At 44.4% G+C, this 22,926-nt stretch overlaps 12 protein-coding genes and 2 non-coding genes across 14 annotated transcripts; 9 read left to right on the forward strand and 5 right to left on the reverse strand.

Moving 5' to 3' along the window:
* Positions 1-143: 143 nt before the first annotated feature.
* Positions 144-919, reverse strand: V1512DRAFT_208756 (DNA-directed RNA polymerase III subunit Rpc5; the record flags this gene model as incomplete). The annotated part of the gene is made up of 3 exons (XM_066913449.1): positions 144-365; positions 413-558; positions 607-919. 3 exons carry the CDS (start codon positions 917-919, stop codon positions 144-146), a joined length of 681 nt encoding a protein of 226 aa, XP_066771180.1.
* A 323-nt stretch (positions 920-1,242) lies between these two features.
* On the forward strand, positions 1,243-3,580 carry V1512DRAFT_169148 (P-loop containing nucleoside triphosphate hydrolase protein). Its single transcript, XM_066913109.1, has one exon. The coding sequence runs from the start codon at positions 1,319-1,321 to the stop codon at positions 3,554-3,556; it is 2,238 nt and encodes a 745-aa protein (XP_066771181.1). The 5' UTR covers positions 1,243-1,318; the 3' UTR covers positions 3,557-3,580.
* A 23-nt stretch (positions 3,581-3,603) lies between these two features.
* V1512DRAFT_208606 (WD40 repeat-like protein) lies at positions 3,604-4,923 on the reverse strand (the record flags this gene model as incomplete). The annotated part of the gene is made up of 5 exons (XM_066913442.1): positions 3,604-4,109; positions 4,155-4,359; positions 4,404-4,608; positions 4,656-4,775; positions 4,829-4,923. 5 exons carry the CDS (start codon positions 4,921-4,923, stop codon positions 3,604-3,606), a joined length of 1,131 nt encoding a protein of 376 aa, XP_066771182.1.
* Positions 4,924-5,014: 91 nt separating this feature from the next.
* Positions 5,015-8,747, forward strand: V1512DRAFT_226137 (CPSF A subunit region-domain-containing protein). Its single transcript, XM_066913846.1, has 3 exons — positions 5,015-5,909; positions 5,958-6,208; positions 6,251-8,747. Exons 1-3 carry the CDS (start codon positions 5,180-5,182, stop codon positions 8,645-8,647), a joined length of 3,378 nt encoding a protein of 1,125 aa, XP_066771183.1. The 5' UTR covers positions 5,015-5,179; the 3' UTR covers positions 8,648-8,747.
* On the reverse strand, positions 8,643-10,298 carry V1512DRAFT_263655 (uncharacterized protein). The gene is made up of 8 exons (XM_066916538.1): positions 10,055-10,298; positions 9,857-10,009; positions 9,666-9,805; positions 9,495-9,611; positions 9,252-9,449; positions 9,146-9,205; positions 9,034-9,101; positions 8,643-8,988 (listed from the first exon to the last, which is right to left on the reverse strand). The coding sequence occupies exons 1-8, from the start codon at positions 10,125-10,127 to the stop codon at positions 8,769-8,771; spliced, it is 1,029 nt and encodes a 342-aa protein (XP_066771184.1). The 5' UTR covers positions 10,128-10,298; the 3' UTR covers positions 8,643-8,768.
* A 52-nt stretch (positions 10,299-10,350) lies between these two features.
* V1512DRAFT_t42 lies at positions 10,351-10,451 on the forward strand. Its single transcript has one exon. It is a non-coding gene; the product is annotated as a tRNA-Arg (tRNA).
* Positions 10,452-10,610: 159 nt separating this feature from the next.
* On the reverse strand, positions 10,611-13,318 carry V1512DRAFT_239539 (fungal-specific transcription factor domain-containing protein). Its single transcript, XM_066914204.1, has 2 exons — positions 12,868-13,318; positions 10,611-12,812 (listed from the first exon to the last, which is right to left on the reverse strand). The coding sequence occupies exons 1-2, from the start codon at positions 13,130-13,132 to the stop codon at positions 10,690-10,692; spliced, it is 2,388 nt and encodes a 795-aa protein (XP_066771185.1). The 5' UTR covers positions 13,133-13,318; the 3' UTR covers positions 10,611-10,689.
* A 91-nt stretch (positions 13,319-13,409) lies between these two features.
* Positions 13,410-14,093, forward strand: V1512DRAFT_239542 (uncharacterized protein). The gene is made up of 2 exons (XM_066914205.1): positions 13,410-13,489; positions 13,542-14,093. The coding sequence occupies exons 1-2, from the start codon at positions 13,487-13,489 to the stop codon at positions 13,953-13,955; spliced, it is 417 nt and encodes a 138-aa protein (XP_066771186.1). The 5' UTR covers positions 13,410-13,486; the 3' UTR covers positions 13,956-14,093.
* Positions 14,094-14,179: 86 nt separating this feature from the next.
* Positions 14,180-14,268, reverse strand: V1512DRAFT_t44. The gene has a single exon. It is a non-coding gene; the product is annotated as a tRNA-Trp (tRNA).
* A 1,224-nt stretch (positions 14,269-15,492) lies between these two features.
* V1512DRAFT_226149 (uncharacterized protein) lies at positions 15,493-16,575 on the forward strand. The gene is made up of 2 exons (XM_066913847.1): positions 15,493-15,771; positions 15,827-16,575. The coding sequence occupies exons 1-2, from the start codon at positions 15,522-15,524 to the stop codon at positions 16,348-16,350; spliced, it is 774 nt and encodes a 257-aa protein (XP_066771187.1). The 5' UTR covers positions 15,493-15,521; the 3' UTR covers positions 16,351-16,575.
* Positions 16,576-16,700: 125 nt separating this feature from the next.
* On the forward strand, positions 16,701-18,082 carry V1512DRAFT_169266 (uncharacterized protein). The gene has a single exon (XM_066913111.1). It carries the CDS (start codon positions 16,916-16,918, stop codon positions 17,954-17,956), a length of 1,041 nt encoding a protein of 346 aa, XP_066771188.1. The 5' UTR covers positions 16,701-16,915; the 3' UTR covers positions 17,957-18,082.
* Positions 18,083-19,154, forward strand: V1512DRAFT_169267 (uncharacterized protein). Its single transcript, XM_066913112.1, has one exon. It carries the CDS (start codon positions 18,209-18,211, stop codon positions 18,938-18,940), a length of 732 nt encoding a protein of 243 aa, XP_066771189.1. The 5' UTR covers positions 18,083-18,208; the 3' UTR covers positions 18,941-19,154.
* A 147-nt stretch (positions 19,155-19,301) lies between these two features.
* On the forward strand, positions 19,302-21,053 carry V1512DRAFT_263661 (uncharacterized protein). The gene is made up of 2 exons (XM_066916539.1): positions 19,302-19,761; positions 19,811-21,053. Exons 1-2 carry the CDS (start codon positions 19,488-19,490, stop codon positions 20,788-20,790), a joined length of 1,254 nt encoding a protein of 417 aa, XP_066771190.1. The 5' UTR covers positions 19,302-19,487; the 3' UTR covers positions 20,791-21,053.
* A 4-nt stretch (positions 21,054-21,057) lies between these two features.
* V1512DRAFT_263662 (uncharacterized protein) lies at positions 21,058-22,791 on the forward strand. The gene has a single exon (XM_066916540.1). It carries the CDS (start codon positions 21,130-21,132, stop codon positions 22,384-22,386), a length of 1,257 nt encoding a protein of 418 aa, XP_066771191.1. The 5' UTR covers positions 21,058-21,129; the 3' UTR covers positions 22,387-22,791.
* Positions 22,792-22,926: the final 135 nt, after the last annotated feature.

Raw genomic sequence — 22,926 nt, forward strand, 5'->3', positions numbered from 1 at the left:
TTTGGGACGAAAGGATTTTTGAGCGGTGCGCCGCACAGTGGCATATGTACACAGCCACAACACCATCAGCCTCGACAGTTCGCCCTTATAATAATGCTGTTTTATGGCGAATATTTATTTCTTTTCGATCTACATAATACAGGTTAACTACTATTACAGAGCATATCAATGTACTGCTCGAGTGTAGTGATCGCTGTCAGTTTGCCCCTGTTAGAGCACTGTAGTTGGTCGGCAATCTCCCATGCCTCTTCTGTGTCCTTGTCATACCATTGTAACTCCACGAACTGTTCTTCTTCAGCTCGTTTTCTAGCTGCTAGTGCACCACTGTATCGTGGAGCTGTATCATCTGATGACTTTGCACTCATCTGTTGTACCATTAGCTATTGTATCAGGATCATTGACGTGAACATACCTGAACTGCTCGAACTTCTTTTGGCTTTGAAGAATCGTGCTTTATTGATCTAGCAATCTCACGCTCAGTTTGTATATCTTTGTCAACGTAAACAAAGCTTGGTCTTAATTGGCATGTAGACTTAACTGGCGTTAAATGCAATTCGCCTAGTCTGTTAGAACATACGAATCTCTGTATTTCATCCATAAGCATACCATCCTTGAATATTCCAATCATGTAACCTTCAGACTTATTCAAAACACCACTAAGAGTCTGTCTGTCAACCGAACCCCATTTTTCACCCTTTTCTGTATCATAAAACTTCTTAGTATTGATTGGCACGTCAATATTAACGATACCAGTCTCTGGTTTTATCCGAATATTAAGCACTCCTTCACCATTACTTCGTGTATATGGTCGTGTGTTTGGTCGCACGGGATATTGAAAGATATGCATACTAGAATCCAATTGAGACGACAAATATATCGGAAACTCTTCCACAATTGGATCATCTTCATCGTCCTTCATAGGAAAATCCTCTTTTAAAGACTTCATCATGTGACTCTTTGAAGGCTTGACCTCTGGCTTGACATCTGGCTTAACTTCAGGCTTAACTTCGGGCTCGTCTTCAACAACTTCCACTTTAGATTCCTTGGTATCCGAAGCAAGCAAAACATCTTGCATTTCATCCAAGTCCGCCTCCTCTTTTATAACAAACGGGACTTCGTTAGACATTGCTTGTAATGAGTCAACACTTGTCTGCAAAATTCCGCCGCGAATCAAAAATTGTGTTTTGGGAGTTTTCAGAGTTTTTGAGCCGCACATTTAAACTTTAAAATTGTAATTTTTTTGTCCTGTTTGCAAAGGCATACTTCAATAAAGTAATACGCTTTGTTTGAATAAAGTACTGTATAACAGAAGTTAGTCATGGCCGATGACGGTATTCTATTAAATTTACAGCTCCCGACTAGTACAAAGCAAGTTGCTGTATCTAATAGTCAGAACTTGCCAAAAGGAAAATGGACACAACGGTTGAAGGCCAAACGAGCTGCATTGCGAACAGTCAAGCGACAGAACAAAACTACCGATAATACAATCGATGAAGCAAGTAAACCGAAACGGAACAGTCGTGGCAGTAATAGTAATGGGATTTATGTCGAGCGCATACGGAATTTAAAGCGCAGCTCTGAAGGCGGTGGTGCTGGAGACGTGGGGGATTCATACAGTCCAGCCAACGCAGGTTCAAGTCGGCTGTTTTCATCCAACGGGCAGTCGAGTACAAACAAGTCACAAGTTATATCGTCTCTGTTTACGTCTTCGTATCCAATCAGTGAGCCAACAGCAGCTCCAGCTGAGGTCCTGGCTGAGCATGATCCGTCAAATGCACCACTCGTTGACGATACTTCGTTCAAAGGTGTTGGAATCAATTCTACTCTAGCACACTTTGTTCAAACCAAGCTGCACTTTGAGCACCCGACTGCTATTCAGCTTACAGCTATCCCGCCTTTCATTGCTACGAATCCGCGAGATTTATTCATACAAGCCCAAACTGGATCTGGTAAAACGCTAGCGTACGTCTTGCCCATTATTCACAGTTTGATGTCATGTCCGGATAAACTGTCTAGAGATAGTGGACTGTTTGCAATTATCATCGCGCCGACGCGAGAGCTTGCGAACCAAATCTATTCAGTTTTGGAGACTCTGGTAGGATGCTGCCATTACATTGTTCCGGGTATCGTGATTGGTGGTGAGCGTAAAAAATCAGAAAAAGCACGGCTACGAAAAGGTGTAAATATTCTAGTCAGTACGCCAGGAAGACTGGCGGACCATTTGGACAATACCGAAGCATTGCATTTGTCGGCGGTTCGCTGGGTTGTGTTGGACGAAGGTGATCGAATGACTGAGTTGGGATTTCAAGAGACCATAACCAAGATCTTGTCAAGATTAGAAAGGTCGTCGAGAATACGAACCCATCCGATTAGAGGCCTGCCAAACCGTCGGGTCACGGTTCTGTGCTCTGCTACGTTGAGAGAAGACGTCGAGAAACTTGGTGAACAGTCTTTATCAAATGCTTTACATATCAATGCCGGCAACTCTACCGATGGTGATGTTGAACCGAAGACAGGGGAGTCGGCTGAGGGTGAAGTTTCCGATAACGCCTTTTCGGCTCCAGATCAATTACATCAAGAGTTTATTGTAGTTCCAATGAAACTGCGAATGGTTTCATTAATGGCATCAGTCATCAACATAATTAAAGAAAATCCAAATGCTAGAATCATGATTTTCTTGTCATGCTCAGACTCAGTCAACTTCCACTTTTCTATGTTCACTCGAGAGAGCGACGAAGCAGCTCCAGATTCTGATGATGAAGATATAAAGCCAAAGGGGTCTGAAGAGAAAACATCGCTCCCATCTCAAGTTTTGAAGACATATCTTAAATTGTCTTCTCCCATTGTTCACAAATTGCATGGATCTCTTAACCAGCCTGTGCGAAAAGCAACACTTGCTGCATTTGCAAAAGTTGCATCTTCTGCGTCTGTGCTTCTGTGTACCGACGTTGCATCTCGTGGTCTTGATTTGCCCGCGATTTCACATGTCATCGAGTTCGACCCGCCTTTTGCTAAAGAAGATCATTTGCACAGAGTCGGACGAACTGCACGCGCCGGAAACTCTGGCTGGTCTACTATTTTTGTGCTGCCGGGCAAGGAAGAAGGGTACGTTACGGACGTTTTAACGCCGCTTCACAAGTCTGCTCTCGTCAAACGCGAGTGCTCGGCTGTGCTCAGTTCAGCTTTTGGAGGCAAGCTGGTGTGGCAAGATCAAGCGACTAATGCTCAGCTCAATGTCGAGCGCTGGATCTTACAAAGCGAAACAACATTGCAGCAGGCCAAGTCCGCATTCACGAATCATGTGCGCGCGTATACTACTCATTTGTCCAGCGAACGAGATTATTTTAGTTTCCGGGAGTTGCATCTTGGTCACCTTGCCAAGAGTTTTGGACTTCGCGAGACCCCGACCACGCTGGGACGGCAAAATATGGCTGCTGGTGATGACTCAAAGAAGAGGAGGGGTCACGATCAGGGCCCTGATTATGCAAAGAAACGGATGATCAAGGCAGCACAGATGCACGCTAACGTTGGAGCTGATGAGTTCAATTTGGGCTGAAGAGTTTTGCATGGCGTTTTACATGGTACTCTAAAACTGCAATTTGTTTAATATATTTCCCATAAGCCAATGCGCCCGTCTTTTCCGCCTACCGCAAGCCAATGCTTGTTTCTGAGCTTCTCTTCTTGTTGTTCTTTAATCGCGCTGCTGACGATCGCCTTCTCTGAAATTGTCACTAATTGTGTTGAAGCAGCTGGCTCAGTACTCGGGGTAGTCGATGCGATCGGTTTCGTATAGCCAAACTTAGCGCAAGATACTTTATCTTGACGACCACCTCTAAAGCTGGCACGCAGTTTCAAAGATTTGTAAAGGAAAACGCGAACCATACCGTCCCAGCACGCAACCGCAAATATTTTCTGATCGTCGCGAATGTCAATCGAAGCAATCCCACAGTGTTTAATGTCGACAATCTTGAGCGGTTCTGACTCGCTTATGAATTCGGCATCTAAATATGCAGTCTCCGCTTCAACAAACAGCGGGTGCTTTACGATTTTGGAGTCAGCACTTGATGATATAAATGTGCTGTCACTAGAATGCAATGCGATCGATAAAACTAATTAATCTTAGTGAACAGTACAACAACGTGAAATTGACATACCTGGCTGACTATGCGACTTGCATGTATAAAGTCTTAAATATTTTCCGTCGTCCAAAAGTCTATACACGGCCACATGTCCACTCTCATAACCTGCAACTAGCACGTTCTGTACAAGTTCAATCGCCATCACGATACCAGTTTTGACTTCAGCTGTGATAGCCTTGTAAGGTCTTAACAGCTGTGGAAGCAGGTCGTACACATCGATCTACTATGTCAGTAAAAACCCAGCAATCTACTCAAACAGCATACGGTATCTGAATTTAATGAGCCCGGAATTGCAATACGGTTCGGTTCAAGTATCGCGGCGGCACAAAAATTTAGTGCATTGACGTCCATCGACACTGCCAACCACGGCTTTCTCCATTGATCTGGAGAGTCTTCAGGCTTGGGCAACTTCGTGTCTAGTGGCACTGTGTCGAGTCTATACACGTGCAGCTTGTTGTCTCTTCCATGACTATAATTTGTCAGAATTAATCTGACCAATTGATTTGTTCAGCATACGTCAAGAGCAGCTCACTAGACAGCCACTTAACAGTCAGACAGGATCCTTCATGTGACCTCCAAACAGCCAAAGGCCTCCTTGTAAGCATTGACCATTGAATACACCATCCTTCTTCGTCTCTACAGAGAAGATCAGCAATAAGTTCTTTAACCAACGTTCAATTAATTCTAACCCCGAGACCAATCTCAAGTTTGACGGGTGGAAGTCAATAGCAGTGATTGCGTACGACTGAGCTCTCAAAGTGGCTACTGCTGCAAGAACTGACATTCGCCTTTATAGACTATCAACCATATTATAACTGATTTAAGTGACTATTTTCTTGTCAAGTCCGAGTCTTCAATATGCCCCGCGCAAACCAAAAACTCGGAGATACATCAGCGCCGCACCCTAACCTGGGATAAGGGTCGGCTGGCTCAATGTGACGGTATCTCCAATCTCGACATCCCTCTACCTCGATCCATGAGAAGAGAATAATTGCAGATAGAGTTGTTCAGGCAAATGATCAATTCGTCTTCTTATCAAAATGTCGTATTCTGTTGCAATTCACAAGCCGTCGTCGGTCCGTTACTCGGTCTGTACAGACTTGCTGACTCCTGATGTGGTCTCGCTAGTGCTGGCTCGTCCAGCTTGCATCGACGTATACTCGATCCAGGCTTCTGGTCTACAATTGCAGTTCTCGTTACCTGTAAATGGCACAATTACATCTATTCAATCGTTTAAGCCTTCAACGTCAAAAGTATCATGGCTGTTCGTTCTCACAGAAGACTCGACATGTTTTACGCTTGCATATAAAAATGGTCGTTTGGCAACTGAACAGGTGCTTAATGATCTGGATGACAGGTTCATGCCTGATACTGATACTGAACATATGGCTATCATGGATCCACAGCATCGTGGCATACTATTGTACATTAACAAGAGCAGTTTGACTTACATCCCGCTGATATCGACAAAGAAAAAGCGATCATCAAAAGTGATCAGTGCAGCAAAAGATTCTGCCAATACCATTAGCGGAACTTTATATCCACCAATCAAGCTTCATATTGAAGAATTGATTATAGTATCAATCATATTTCTAGAAAAAGTTGAACGGCCTACGATTGCAATTCTATACCGCGATGGTAAACATGCACGACATGTCAAGGTGTACGAAATTCACACCCTTGATGGCCGTTTAGAAGAAATCAAGGGTTTTGGTTTAAGATATGTCGATCAAGGGGCTTCATTACTGGTACCTTTTGCGACAAGTGCTGGTACGGTCAATTAGACAATCACACAATTTTTTTGTTTAACACTTCTAGGTGGCTTTTTTCTTTTAGGAGAACAATTGCTTACATATTTTCCTTCCAGAGATGCTAGTAGTTTAAGTCCTATTAAAATTCCGTTCAAGGGTCCCATAAATTTTTGTGCTGCTGCTCGTATTGATGACAATGGCGAACGATTTTTGCTTGGTGACGAGTTTGGTTTAATTTACATGCTCCAAGTCGAGCTATTTGAAGATCCAAATGGGCAAATGGCGGTCAACAATTGGAAAATTACGCCAATTGGAGAAGTATGTATACTCTTTCGAGTTACCACTGTTACTAATTGGCAGACTTCTATTCCTACTACTCTAACATATCTTGATGCTGGTTTCTTTTTTGTGACCTCACATTTTTCACCATCATCATTGTTTTACCTAGACCCAGAAGAGCCACATGTTCAGTCAGTCCAGGTGATTCCTAACCTTGCTCCAATCACGGACTTTCAAATTATTCCTCGAGAAAGTGCAACTGACGTCATTGCGTGTTCAGGAGCATTTAAATCCGGTTCCTTGCGCATTGTGCGCTCCGGTGTTGGTGTTGATATTTTGGCTGAGATCGGTGGTATCAGTGGCATTACGAACTTGTGGACTTTAGACGACGACGTTATCATTGCTTCATTTGTCGAGAATACATTAGTCTTTCAGGGAAATCCAGAAGAAGGAACGTTTGAGGAGTTAATTGGGTGGAATAACGTTAACCCGAACGAACCGACGATTGAAGTTGCTTCTAGCGGGTCTAAACTGGTTCATATTAGCAGGTCTCAAGTTAAGCTTATTGACGCGACTAGTTCTACTGTGCTTGCAACCTATCAAGGAAATTTGATATCGAATGCTACCACTACTAGCGAGTTCATCATTCTTGCTACTGCTGAAAAGACATTGGTTCAGCTGTCATGGGATCTGGAAGTGTTGAGCAATGTCGTCATGTCAAACGAAATTTCGTGTTTGACTGCGGTTGATGATTTGTGCTTTGCTGGTCTGTGGAACGAGTGCACGATTGCACTGCTGACTTTGCCTCAACTTTCGCAAATTGGCACCACCGCAACTCTAAGCGGCAACATTCTACGATCTCTTAGAGTTGCGAACTTTGCAGGCATTGACAACCCTCTGTTGTATGCCGGTATGGCCGATGGTACGCTGCATAGTTTTAGCATTGGTCCGAATACGGCGCTAGATGGAGAGCTAAGTGACCAGAAAGCCACTGTACTTGGAACGCAACCAATTTCGCTCTATACTCTTAGCAACTCGTTACTTGCTGTGTGTAGCCACCCGGTTATGATCTACGGGCACACAAACAAGGTAACTATTTCGAGCGTCAACATTGAGTCCCCTACTGCTGTTGCGGTTTGCAAGAGCTCGATGGCGAACGAAGACGACGCGACAGAAATTTTGGTGTTTGCGATGGAAGACAAGATTTCGTATGGTGTGATTGATCAGTTGATGAGCACACATGTTCAGACGTTGAAGCTTGAAGAGACTGCACGCAGACTGACAGTGATGTCTCAAGAAGCAGGCGTGTATGGTCTGATTGCGCTCAAGACCGAACTTGATGCGTACACTGGCGACGAAACGTTAAATTGCTCAGTCAAGATTGTAGATTCGGCTTTATTTGAGGTTGTCGACAGTTACGAGCTTGAGTTTGACGAGATGGCAGAGAGTATCGCGAGCGGATTTTTTGACGGTATGGAGTATTTGATTGTAGGCACTGGATACGTGTCTGGTGACCGGGAGGAGTACACAAAGGGTCGCATTTTGGTGTTTGAGGTTACCCGGGACAAGAGATTGTCTTTGTTGTTGACATCTGAACGATACGGTGGTGTGTATGCGATGCAAATCACCAATGAGCACTTGGTGTGTGCCATCAACTCGATCGTGCATCTATTTGAACTTGAGACTAACGCGCTATCTGGCTCGCTGGAGCTTCGTGAATCGGGCATGTTTCGATCGGCGACCATGGCGATCACGCTTTCAGCATACGACGACTATGTTTTAGTCGGCGACTTAATGAAGAGTGCCGCTTTGCTACGTATCACGTCCGCGACGAATGATGTGACCGTGAAGTACGAGTTTGAAGAAATTTCGCGACATTTTGAGCCGATGTGGATGACGGATGTTGAGATTTTAGATGAAGATATCAGTCTTGGGTCAGAGGCAGAGGGAAATATGGTTGTGTTTCAGCGCGAGAACGTGGCGCCTGCCGAAATGATCGAGCGTACACACAGTGTTGGCCGGTCCGAAGAATCCAAGTTGCAGGTTGTGTCGAGCACACGGATTGGCGAGGTCGTGAATCGGATCCGGCGCATTCCACGCTCAAACGACGACGTGTCTGCGACCGAGTCGATCGTGATCCCACAGGCGTACTATGCGACCCGGGATGGTGGGATATACCTTTACGGTAAAATTTTGCCAGAGCACATTAACACGCTGATCAACTTGCAGACCAACATGTCTAAAATTGTGAAGAGCGCAGGCAACTTGAAGATCATGACGTTCCGGGCTTTTGCGAACCAGCGCAGGAAGTTACAGGAGCCGGTTCGATTTGTAGACGGAGATTATCTTGAGCTTTACCTCGAGCTGAGCGAGAGTGAGAAGGAGGCTGTTGTGACTGGACAGCAAGGCGGGATCAAGCTTGGATACAGTGTTAACCAGATCACGAGCATTATTGAAGATCTGAAACGATTGCATTGATGTTTTATTTATTTGTGTACCCTGTTTGGCGTAATTGTTTTTAGTGGCGGCATTAAATAGACTCAAATAATTGTATGTGTTTGCTGTTGCAATATAATACATGTTTTTGTTTACAGTCCAGTTAGTCGTACCACATCTTGATGAGTTCTTCGCTGACTCCGCTGGACGTCAGCACGCCAATGTCGGTGATCAGCGCGGTAATGAGGTTGTCGCTCGTGAAGTCGAGTAACGGGCTTGAGTCAATCTCGTCGTCGGTCTGGTCGGTCGTGAAGGTTTCTGCGGTCTTGTTGTTGCCCGGGAGGTCGAACGGTGAGAGGGGGAATAAACGGACGAATTTGTGACTGTGGTGATTAGCTACAAGTTGAAGTTTGTAAATGACAACAAACCTTTCGGCGACGACGTATAGCGGTTTGTTTGAATCTTTGGCCATAACCGCGATTTGATATGTTCCAATCTGGCGATGTAAGCATATAGCGACAGATTCAATTAATGACCTACTCTGTTGATTATACCGCCACTTTCAGCAACACCTTCAGCACCCACAAACACTTTATTTACCTTTTCAAGTCAGCTTAGTTGCAGCCAGATAGGTAAAAACACGTACTCGTTGGATAGCCCAGCCTACGGCGCCATCGACAATGACCCGGGCAGGAATGCCGTTTTCACGTAATGTTTTTGCACTTGTAGCTCCTTCGCACGTCGGACGCGACTCTGTTACAAACACACTAAACCGAATATGTCTGCATGCGGCCAGGAGCAGGAGTTCCATGACGGCACGCGAATGTGAGTGGATCAAAATTGTCTATCTTGTCAGCGAAAATGCAGGGGTGATGTCGTGCTACCGTACGTCGTCGTCCTGGACGAATGGTAATCCATGTTCAGCAATCTTAAACCGTGAAGCTTTGGCCCTTTGTAAAAACAGACCGCCGTTCTTGACCAGATGTCGCCGGCATGCCTCCCAATCCTGCAATAAGTCAGTCTGGGTTCAATTCATGGAAACAACGCAATAATAACGCACTCCGTAGTCTTGAATGTTTTTCAACACAAATCTCTGAAACATATCGCACCCGGCCGACAGACTGATCGAGTTGTTGACCCCGTTCTTGAGCTCCACCACTGACTTTGCCAAAATATCCATCAACTCCGACGCGGTCGCCGCTGGTCGTCAAATCAGCAACCAAATCAATACGCTACCACCAAATCACTAACGCTCAGTCAAACCTAACAACACCACAAGCGACTCAATAGCAGCAACAGGCATCGTCATCTCGGTATCATCTTGCAGAAACTTGCGATATGTCGCGACAATATCGAACGACCCGGCAGTCTTGACACCGCTATTCTGCAGTTTTAGTGCTAATTCTTGTTCGTCAGTGTTATTTCTCATATTAAGGCAAGTTGACATACCTGGATCAGGCATTGATTGACTGACTGTGAAATACTTGAAATGTGTAATTATCCGTTTAGATGTCCAAACCATTCAAGCCGCACAATCCTCAATTTTTATGAAATTTACAAAACTTAATCCAATTTTTACAGCTCATATTGAGGAAATGTAAAAAAACACAATAGCAAACCAAACTAAACAAAAGTCAAGCTACAGATTGATACTAATAACATACCACTATCGTCTCTATAAACTTTGTTAAATATAAATTTGGCAATTTATAGATGTCTCTAATTTATTTTTGGTCTGAGTTGATGCTCTATTGGCCTAATGGTAAGGCGTCCGCCTCCTATCTTTACTTTTGAGTGACGAAGGGTTAAAAGCGGAAGATTGCGGGTTCGAGTCCCGTGTGGAGTGGTTTTGCATTTTATTTTTTTGAATTTGATGTAGCCCTAAACCTATTTTTGTACAATACGCAAATACTGCGCATCAATTAATTGAAGACACTGAGAACAAATGATTTATCGTTGAACAAATCTTATACGACTCCAAAAACATTAATATAGACCAAAAATCGTCGTAAAATAAATTTATGAAAACGCCTATGTATACACATTTCATCTATTATACAAAAAATTTTCTCTTCAATCAAAAATCATACCGCAAGTCCGTTCCCACCAGGGCACCATCGGTATAGTCCAACAATTTCCCGTCTGCGTCTACGCCCTTCTTCGCATTCTGTCTGACCTAGAGGCTGTTTCCCCATACCGACCAGGGCGCCGCGCATGACTCTGCGGAAGTTGCGCTGGTACTCTGTGTTTAGCGTCACGATGCAGACCTCGTGTGCGCGAACGATCGTTTCGCACGCGGCCTTGACTTCGTCACCGACATTGGACCCAAGCTTGTCAACCAAAACGAGCCAGAGGAAAGACCCGTGGAGGAGGTAGACGCCGAAGAAGAATGGCATAAACATGAGTTCTGGGTCGGATGCGAGCATCACTTTGATTGCGTCGGCTGCTTCAGACGCGTGGCGGGTACACCGTACAAACTCACTGCTCGACAGAAGAGAGTCGGGAGCAAGAAGCATGTCGAGCGGGTCCCAGTAGCCAGCCAAAAGAATCCGCAGCACATTTAAGAGATGTACTGCGTAGGGTTGCCATGTATCTCCGTCGGACGTGCGCACGAACGCGTGGGTGTTCATGCTATGCTCAAATGTATCCAGACACGCAGCATAATGAGTTCTGAACTCTCGAGTCACGGTACTGAGCCGCATATTTGGGTACTGCTCCAGATGGTGAAGTTCAACAATGCCGCCCAAGATAGTCATGAGCGGCAAAAAGAATCCAAAGATCCCGTCACCGGCGACTGTGTAACTAATGCCTCGACGAAGTTCACTATCCGGCTTCAGTTCTGGCGGCATGAGATGGCCATCGCCAGCCCACTCGGCATCAGTCGTCAGCGGATGATACAGTGTCATGCACTGAGAGTCCAAAATCGCCAATGGTCGATTGTAACAAAGTCCAAGATGCCTGTCGACCATAAACAGCAGCCACCACGTCCTTCGCATTTCCTCGCGCGTCTCGTCATCTAAATCTGTATGTTCAATGTTGAGTTTAAGCTCTCTGGCCAACGCCCACGCAGAATTCCAATATCGAAGGCTTGAACCTTTAAATTCAGACGCAGACGCGACCGTGCCGAGATGGATATACGTCATGACATCGTCAAGGGTCCCGTGTACGGTTGAGTGAACTAGCGGTCGTAGAGCAAACACACACAGTTCTTGCAAGTGCTGTATAATGTCTTGTCTTGCAGAAGGAGACGACGTCATGTGGGGGTTATCTGACGTGTAAGCTGCAGACAGCAGCATAGCGTATACCAAAGCAGGCGACCTCGTGCGAGGATTAGATCGTGATAAAATTGAAGATTTGCGAAAGAGCGGTGCCAAGCAATATACGTTATGCTCAAAATATGACTCGAGCAAGTCTACAGGAAGAGATTGAGGCATGAATGACAAGAGATGAAGCATAACTTCAGACAAAAAGGGATATTGAGACTGAGTCATTGGTAAAGCAATCTCTTCTATTTCGCTCATAGCTCGTTGCTGAGACACGTACTCAGGCACGGCCGGTCCTGATGGTGAGACCATTGTGAACCAAGACGGGATGGCAATTTGGGTTGGCGGAGGCCGGTTAATAGGTTGCGATTGTTGTGGACGTGATTGTGATGGTTGAGGCTGTAATTGCTGTTGTTGAACAGGTACTATTGTCTGTTGTGGCTGCTGCTGCTGTTGAGGAGAGGACTGAATTGGTGGCGATGTGTGGACTGTTGAAACCGACACGATTGGTGACGGTCGAGGCGGAGACTGGGGCGTTCCAGCCAAAAACGACGAGATTACGCTCGGGGACTCGCCGTACTGACCTTGCTGTGCCATGTTAGTTGGTGAGTCGTACATTAGAAATTGGTGATCATGTCTTTCATCAGCGGAAGAACGCGAGCCGTTGGATAGGTGATTTATTGCGAGTTCACTGCTCTGTATCGATGGCATTGATATTTCGTGAGAGCCGTTTGTTAAGTGGATGAGTCCTATTTCATGGTCGATAGGGATGTTGATGTCGTCGTCCATGATATCGTCATCGTCGTTATCAAACGGACCACTATCATAGTTTAGCCCACCGGAGTCTTCTTGAGTTTTGACTGCGGCTTGTTGAGCCAGTTCACGCCGAGACGCTTTCCCTCTTTTCTTACGCTGTCGTGCATATTCGCACTGCAACGAAAATTCTTACATAACGTCGTTAGTCACTTGACCATCTTCACGGAAACAAACGCCGCTCACCAACACAGTGCAAACAAGGGAGTTTGCCGTCACATTTTGTTCGCAGTTGATTGCATTGATCACACGCACGACTTATTCGTCTTCTCACATTTGAAGAATCTGTCGCGACTGACAACTTTCGCCGCCCCTGAGAGGTGGATTTGCGAGAGTCGGTTGAAGCGGATTCAGGCAAGATGTCAGATTGAGCATTAAACGGTAGAACAGAATATTCTGGCACGGTCGATGTCTGCTGCGTGAACGACGACGGGGCTACCGCAGATGACATTTGAAGCCGGGGTTTTGCTATGTCGATGGCGGGGTTTTGAAGTCTAGAAGCAGCGAACACAGACTTTATAAATTCTATCACGCAAAGACCGACAGATATGTGATTATGAAATTACTTGTATAATTGTCTGATTTTTTGATCGGCTAGTTTCTGGCTCACGAATCGACGTCGTAAAGTAAACGAATTTATAACGTTGAAATATTGAATTTGGGTGGGGAGATTTAAACAGTAAATTGCGGGTGTGGGTTGGGGCTTTTTTAAGGGTGTGCAGCCACCGGAACAACAATCACTACGGCATATGAAGTGGAATTTATAAGGCATACACAGTGTGAAGGGTATATATACATATCTGCAATGGTATTTAATAGCACGTTGAATTGAAGGTCAATGTAGTGTTAAAACAGTATAGGCATCTCCATTGTTTACATTTCCACCGGAAACTGTTAAGTCTCTTCGAGATTTGCGGTTCAAAAGTGCAAGAGCTTCAACACCTCAAGCCCGGATCTATGAGATTTCAAAGACTGACATGAGTGTTAAGACTCAAGACAATGAACTATATACTTCTCTTGAGGATATAGTAGATGCTTTACCGGGGAATACTCCACGATACATTGTGGTGAGTTATCCAATGATCACTTCTGACGGCAGACAAAAGACACCGTTCGTAATGGTGTACTACCTACCAGTCACGGCGACTCAACAAGCAAAGATGATGTATGCCAGTGCGGTTGAGATTGTAAGAGCTAAGGCGGATGTGAACAGATTAATTGAGATTGCAGAAGAGGAGGAATTGTTAGAGATTGAGGCCATATTGAACGAGTAATGGTTGAGGATTTTTCGAGAAATGGTGTTGCTTACAGCAAAGAGTCGTGCATTTCGGAATATTTGGAGCATCTTTGTCATTTTATATACCTAATAGTACACTTGATTAATTATTACTATAAACAATACTTTACTACATTGAAATAAACCGATATGTAAGGGTTTAGTGTCGTAATTATATTAACCTAACCCTTGTTTTATAAGGGCAAAGATAACAAAAATTAATGACACGGACAGGAATTGAACCTGCAACCCTTCGATAAACTACAGCGCATTTACTGGAGTCGAAAGCTCTACCATTGAGCCACCGCATCACTCGATAGCTTTTTTCGGAAATCTGGATGTACTGAGGACACGAACTGATCTCTGCGAAACTTAGAAAGACGTTGTAATTAATATTCTGACTGCTTATATCTAGTAACTGGAAGACAAGTATGGAAGACTGAATTTTGTATATGTAACTGTTAATTATTATTACAACAAGGAAAAAGAAACCCCTTCTTATACTTGGGTTTCTCTGTACAAACAAATATAAACTAATAAACAATAATCAAACAAAACTTTTCATTGACGTAATACCCGAACTTCAGTACGAAGAAAGAACGGATATTCGCAAAGTAAATCAAATTAAAAATCAAAATTAATCCGGAGTAGATCGAATTTCAGGAGGTCGGATTAACTTTTCGGGTTAATCCATATTCTGGGAATAAAGAACTTAGAATCCTCACAAATTTGAAAAATATTGAGTCCTTTTTGTTCCAGTATTTTTGGCTTAGATTCGGGTTTGGTGAATCACATAGTTACAAGTTATAATAACTGGCTGTATTCTTTAGATTTGACTTGTATAATTTATATGATTGTTTTCGGGAGAATGGGGCTAATTATTTAGTCATGATGCGGTGTATTATACGCGGATTCAGTCTCACTTGTAGGATAAACAAAAAAGTATGTAAAAATTGGTAAAAATTTGTAAAAATTTATAAATTTATATTATCAATCTGGAAATGTCGTGTTTATGATAAATTTTTGCTGTCAATTTAGTAGTTGCTTGTATTCATGGTTCAAGCATAAGTTGGATTACGACTTCGCCTAAGATGTGAGTGCCTTAATCGATAATCACACTTCATTAATTGTTCTATGGTAATAACCAGTAAAAAAGAATACGTGATTGTTTTGTTCCGTTCTAGTTTAAATCATTTTGTCTGTCTGGAAACCAGTTGTACTTTCTAAGTCCAATTTATTATTGTTTTTCTGAAGAGTTCCTGATTTTATTACTGCCCAGATCTCTCATAGCAGTGGCTACTCGTTCACTGGCATTTAAGTTGTTGCATTTTTATAATTTGCTTTATTTCAATGTAAAAATGGATATTGAACACAAAGTAAAGAAACACTGTCATGAGATACATTCGGTAAATATTCCACTCAAGGCGTACGGAGCAGTACAAAAAAATTGCTGACGTAATACAAATGTGACCATTGGGTTAGGGCTCTACAAGTCATGCGCTGGGAGGTCTGGAGCGAAGCCGATCAGAGGAATACTACAAGTTACGACAAACTTGTTCGAGAAATGGCATCAGATGTGATGACGATTGAGGAGACGAGTGGGTACAGACGTGAATTGAAGTATGATGCCGCGGTAGAAAGGGGGATGGTTAGTGCGTGGGCTGCGAATCATGAATACAATGTGATGAAGTTGATGCGGGCCAGTGCCCGATTGAATGATCAGGATCGGCGCGATCTCGAGTATGCTGCCGGGCATGCGAAGTGGAGTGCGACGTTTGGTAGTCTTTTTGGAGGGTACTTGGCTGGGTTTAGTCGTGAGTGCAGCTAGCCTTTGTACAGGGAATCGACAGGGCTAATTTGAATGTATAGCCGTCAGGTTTTTGACTCGGGGATTGTTGATTAGAACTTTATCACATACGATGAAGGGGACTTTAGGGCTGTTTGTTGGATTTAACCTCGGGCTACAACTGGCTCAAGTCGTGACAAAGGTGCCGTTCAGGAACAGACCTGAGTGCCAGGACGCGATGGCGCTTATGGCGAGCTATCCCATCATGTCGGCATGGGAGCGGTACTACGCCGGTGACCACAGTGCTGTCGTCAAGATTGTACCTGAAGCCGAGCGGGATCCGGCTCTGGTTTCGTTTGCGCAGTCGGCGGCGAGGTTCGAGGCGCCGGCGGCACGTGAGCTCGGTTATGGACAGCGCACAGGTGGTGTCGGTGGGTTTAATGCGTTTGTGTTGCAGAAGTACGAGAGTCTGAAGGAGTACGTGGACAAGTACGTTGATACGGATGCGATTGCGGCTCGGTTTGCAGATTCGTACGCGGTTTACTTATCAAACGACTACCGCCGGCCGTTTTCTGACCGATGTGCTAGCAAATGCAAAGAGCGTTGAAATTGAAATTTGAAATGATTTTTTCCTTTACTGATTGCTGTTTTTTTATTTATTGTTGTTTCAAGGGGGGTATCTGGAAGTTATATGGAGTTTGGCGGTATACGGAACAATTTGAGTTAGTTTCATGACAATCAGACTGGAATGTCATGGTGGAAGCTGACATCAATAGTATTTAATCTTTTGTTTTATATTTATTGTTAATTAAATGCTATTCTTTATATTATACTATACTATACTATACTATATTATATTTTATAACCTCATTATACTATGTTATCATTGTATTACATAAACAAGTAATATAACACGAAACTGCGCAAGGATGAGTCTTCGCACGTAGAAGGGAATGACGGGGGCTCAGATAGCGCCACGTTCCAGACAAACGCGTAAGCACTATACGTTTATGCCATAAGTACTGTAAACATCACGCGAACAACGAGGCAGGGCGGTTACTATTTCGGTAAGTTTAAATTTGTGCGATATTTCTTGATTTCAATTTTCTCTCTTTTTTCGTTCTGTTTGTTCAAGATCATTTGAGAGAAAGACTAATCTACAAAAAAAAACAATGCTTATTCCCCGTACAGTCTGGAGCATCTCGTTCTTGGTCATCGTGTTTGTCCAGGCAGCGATTGTACTCGCTTTCGAGGGGTACGTCTTTGGCAAGTTCGAGGCCAATATCAGCGCAGATATCAATACAGACCAGGCAGAAACCACAGTCGCGATTCCAACTTATTTGGCATTGTTTATTTTTAGTCAGGTGTATCAATTAGTCCTCACTGTCGACGCGTTAAGGTTAAAGAACACGATTCAGGTTACAGGACTGTGTTTGTTCAACGCTGCGATGCTGGTATATGCCGGTATTCAATACGAACAAATCAAGCAGGCGTCTCATGAGCTTTCGAATTTGCGACTCGTGACTGGTGAAGGATACGTTTTGGACGGGTCAGCGTGGGGAGACATTGAAGGGTTTTTGATTGCAATCATCTCTATCATTGGAGTTGGTAGTTTTGTGATGGGATACATATGTTTTCAGCTTTATAAGGAGTTTGGATGGTCTATTTACAAGCAGATAGGTGCTGACTTGCGCATGAAACGTCGGTACCTTGCGTATCAAATCTTCATGACCATGCTCAAGTTTGATTTCTTTTTCTTTCTTGGATTTACGATCCAATTTTGCGTAATTGTGTTGGCACGGAAGGATGTTGAGTTTGGACTTACGATTGCGGTTATTCCATGCACGATTCTGGTGCTTGCCGTTACTGCCATGTGTGTTCGCCATGAGAGCACAGTTGGAATGATTGGTATGATCACCGTATTTTTTGCCGGCATGGCGTATTTCCTGTTTAAGCTGGTTCGAATGTACCAGTCGACGCAGGCGTTCAAATACGTTGCAGCTCGGAAAAGTTTGACCGTGTTTGCGGTCATTACATTAGTGTTGATTGTTGTCACGATCAGCAATGCGATTGTGTGCACAATCAATTTCAACAAGGGTTTACGGCAGTACATTCTTGGTTCGCGGCGGTCGTGGTTTGCGGAAAAGACCGAGTCGGAGGAAGAGGCACATGAGATGACTGGGTTGGGACGACGACGGATGACATTGGAATAAAAAGAGTACATATATGAGATGATATGGGACTAGTTGTTGAGGCGTTTTGGATTTACAATTTGGCGTTTATATACTGTAAAAAGAAATATATTTTATATGATGTTAATTGCATGGAGTCAAGCTTGGGCTGCACGTGCGGCATACCTCCTACATGGTGCATAGTGCCACGCATGCATAGGGGTTGCCCCTGAAGAACTTCACGTGTGCTTAAAAACAACGACGCGTCAGTCCTACTTTCATGTTCCGAACAAGATGGATGAAGAATTAAGAAAATTAGTTGCGGTTGAGAGGGTTCCATCAACATTGAAACAATATGCAGAAGCACTATTAGCACAATCTAGAAGAGTGATTCCATTACTAAAGACGGGGGAAGTAGCGCGGGCGTACGTGTGTGCCCATCTGGCTGCGATTGAGATGTCGGGCCAGTTATCGCTAGCGGAACCGGTCGTTAGACAATGTCCTGTTTCCGAACAGACTTATGCAAAGATATTTAGTGAATTTCGAGCGAAACTTGGTCGAGCAAGGACGAACGACGGCGATGACGAGATTGTACAGGAAGTGTGTGCGATATTAGAAGTGCCGCGATGGCAATTGATACGGGACGTTGTAAAAAAACAGAGTAGTACATTAGATTGGGATATTTTAGGTGGTGCAATGTACTTTGCAATGTTTCCTATAAGTTTTACTAAACGAACTGATGAACAAGATTGGTTTCTTGCACGATTTTCAAAGATTGCAGGACGACGGAGTGGAATAGACAAAGTTATTCAATGGAGCAAACGTATTCCACGACGAGATGAGGGTTTTGCAGTTAAGATAGTTGAAGACTATGAACGAAGAAAAAGAACAAGAGGTAAACGAGCGAATCCTTTGATTGAGGGGAGAATGAAGGCATCTATTATATTAATTGATGTAAAGAGAGCAGAAATTGAGAGATGGAGATTATCTCGAGTGCACTTAATAGAGGATCAATGTATTACATAATATACAGTACAATGCATTATATAATACAATTTAGAGTGTGGGCAGCCTCCCGAAAGTGTGTGAAGTCCCCCCCGCTCATTCCTCCCACTCGACTCTCTCTCGCTCTCTCTCTCTTCTACTACTCTTAATACTCATTCATTTCACATCTTCAAATACAATATCAAAAAGTCACAAAAATATAAAAAAACAGTACTTGGCCAGATTCAACTCTGCGTCCTTTGTTAGTTTTTGTTTTTAATTTTGGCTTTATAAATCAAAATATTGTTCGTCCCAGTCACTCTCAATTTAGTGTGCTATTTCCCCCCCTCACCCCCGGGCAAAGCCCTCTCCTGTTCTCCAATTCTCTCTGATTATATTCAACTATATATTATTTTCTTATTAGACTTGGATTTCTTTTATAGACTAATATTCTTACCTGTTCTATTACATGATATCACATAATCCATTTACAATCACGACTCTAATCACGACTCCTGGATCGGACCCCTTCTCAACCGCCACTTCATCTCCGAATCAAACTTCTTCGGCCCAAATCTCAGATCAGACAATGTTATCAATCATTACTGGCTCAAAGTCATATCCTGAGAAAATTCCAGGCTTAAAAGACGTTAAAGACAAGCGCAAAAAATCAGATCTGCCGAGGAAACCCAAGCGCGTGCTAGTCCAGGTCGATGATGAGTCGCTTCACACAGTCAACTTCCCGGTAAATCAATTTGATCCTACAGTCTTACCACCTGAACATGTTTCTCAAATGCCTCTTGGGTTATTTGTCGTCACTAAACGATACGCTACCTCGGTAGACGAACGGCACTGCCTCACTGGTATGTATCACAATGTATGTGTGTTGCAAAATTTGCTAATATTTTATAGTGTTTGAATACAACGTGAATGGACAATGTATAATGTGGGACTACTACTCAGGGTACGTCCATCTGACTGGACTATGGAAGGCTATTGGAAATACAAAGGCAGATATCGTCAAACTGGTTGACAACTGCCCCGATCTCGAGCCTGTCATCCGCCGGGTCCGAGGCGGGTTCCTCAAGATCCAAGGCACATGGCTGCCGTTTGATGTTGCTCGTACGTTGGCATCACGGACATGCTACCACATCCGGTTCGCGCTGATTCCATTATTCGGACCTGACTTCCCGGCTGCATGCCTCACCCCCGACGAACCAGGATTCGGACAGTTGCAGTTGACATTGACAGAGTCAGCTCGGCGCCGCCGGAAACGTCCGGCAGACCAATCGCTCGACTCGTCCCCGCGACGGCGCAAGTCCGAGCCAGTCTCGCCTGTGCGCCATTTGTCATCGCCAAATTGGCGTACGCCGCCGACGACCGGCCCCCGCGCGCCCGTGATCAGCCGGATGGTGTCGTTTCCAGGCCCTCCAGGTCCGGTCAAGCTTGATTTTTTGCAGAATTCGGCTTTGGTGTCATCGCGGTCCGAGTTCCTGGATGCGTTGCAGGCCACCCGGTCGCTGCAGCTGTTGTCTTCCGGCACCGATGAGTTGGAGCCGATGACGAGTCCAAGCGCGGATACTGATTTCGAGTGTGGTGGTTTGCTTTGGCGGTGGGACGGTAAGCAGGAGCTTGACGTTGTCGGGTATGCTCGTGATGCGCGCGACGATTCGGAGTTGCTGACGTTTGCGTGTGTGGCGGAAGAGCACGAACGAGAGCGAGAGCGAGACCGGGACAGGGACACTCCTGCGCTGAGCGAAGGCAGCGCGAGTCCGGTCGAGATCATGATCCGGTCTGTGTCTGAGTGTGCGTCACCAAAGCTTGCTTTATTTCCGTCCGATACTGATGCTGGTCGCAAAGGAGTAATGACCATTTCAGGTCTTCTTACTTGATTTTTATTTACAATGCTAATATTTTTTTTTATTTATCTATTTTATTTCACGATGGGAATTTCATAGGATTTGACGGTTGGCGATTATAGGATATTTATGCTTTGTTTATTATATATGATGTTACATTTATGAATGGGTTTCTTTTTATTTTATCAATTTCGAAGGATACGGTCGGCGCACATGATTTTATATGGACAATTATATATTGCGGACGGATTTACCATTATTATTTATTATTCAATATTCACTATATATTCACTATTTAACAGTTTCATGTGTAAATACTGAGTGATGTCATTGTGGGAAGTTAGTGTGGGGCGCAGCAGCTGAGACTTCGAAATGAAATCTCGGGACAAGCCTGGACTCATTGACTATATAGACATCACAATAGACACACAAATCATAATGGCGTACAATAATAACAATTACAGTTCAAATAATCCGTTTCATCAAAATATGCAAAATAATTACGCTCCACCAAGTGGACCACCACCACAAGGAATGAACCCACAATATCAGAACTATAATCCACCGCCAGGTCCACCACCGGAGAATTATCAGCAGTATCCACCACCACAGTACCAAACACAGCAGCAGCAATACTACCCTCCTCCACAGCAAGGGATGGGACCAGGAGGAATGGGACCCATGGGGGCTCAAGGTATGGGGTTTGGGTATGATGCGAATGGCGACGCCGCTGCGATCGTCAAGGCAACCAAAGGCTTTGGAACAGATGAGAAGGCTTTGATCCGGATTCTTGCGCCACGGACGCCGTCTGAGATTGATGCGCTTAAGCTTGCGTTTGACCAGGTCAAGGGTAAGAGTCTACGACAGGTCATCGAGAAGGAGACGTCGGGCAATTTCAGAGATTGTTTATTACAGATCATTGCTGGCCCGCTCGGCGCAGATGTAGACAACGTGCACCGTGCGGTTGATGGCGCAGGCACAAACGAATCCATGCTAAACGATGTCTTGCTCGGCCGCACGAATCAGGAACTCAACCTGCTTAAAGGCACGTACCGGCAACGGTACGGGCGGCCGCTCGAGAAAGACGTCGCGGACGACTTGTCAATGAAGACGCTGAAGTTGTTTAACATTGTTACGGCCGCCACCAGGATGGAAGAATGGATCCCGGTCGATCCCGCGCGGGTCTCAAGAGACGTCGAGGATCTGTACCGTGCGACCCAAGACCGAGGCAGCACCGACGAGATGGTAGTTTGCGCCATCCTCGCGAACCGGTCCGACTCGCACATTCGCGAGCTTGCAAACCAGTACCATAGACGATACAATAAGAAACTAGTGGCTGTGATTGAGAACGAGTTCTCGGGCCACATGAAGAAAGCGCTACTATACATCGTCAAACTTGCGGTCAATCGCCCGACGTGCTGCGCTGAAATGCTTGAAGATTGCATGGCTGGAATGGGCACAAAGGATAAACTGCTGGTCGAACGAATAGTGCGGTACCATTGGGACAAGGCTTTGATGGCCGACATCAAGGCCGCGTACAGAACAGTGTACGGGCGCGAGTTGATGGTCAGGGTCAGAGGAGAAACTTCAGGTGATTATCAAAGGCTACTGCTTGCTATACTTGCGTAATTCTGATCATGTACACTACGCTATAATATCAGTTGTCCCATAGTTTGAAATATAGTCTACGGTTTAAGGTACAAATAAGTAGCCACAATGTATGCGGCGGTTCTGTTGATGTTCACTAGTAATGACGTATGCTACTATTGAAGAGCGTCATGTAATTAACTTATAACCACGATCAAAATACAATACAGCGAGCAAATACTGTTTAGTTTCTGATAAATGAGCCCTCGTGAACAGTTAGCTGAACAGTTAGCTGTGCCTGGAATACTGAGCTGTGCAGTCAATATACACGGTTTAAAACGCGGTACAACTACAAGCGTTAATACCTGAGCAAAGTAAGAGCTAGCGTTGATGCAATAATGTTTTATAAACTGTGCGGTCTCATTGGGATCTAGTGCCAGTTCGAAGTCGCGTACTCTTAATCCATATCGTACGTAAATTAAAACTAAAAGCATGCAAATACCATGCTTGACACTTAAATTCATAACATTTATATCTTGCAATGGGACAGCACATAATGCGAAATTTCACTGCTGCGTACGC

The sequence above is a fragment of the Lipomyces arxii genome (assembly GCF_038497795.1).
Source record: "Lipomyces arxii strain Phaff 12-163 unplaced genomic scaffold V1512scaffold_9, whole genome shotgun sequence".
In the NCBI taxonomy this organism is placed as follows: domain Eukaryota; kingdom Fungi; phylum Ascomycota; class Lipomycetes; order Lipomycetales; family Lipomycetaceae; genus Lipomyces; species Lipomyces arxii.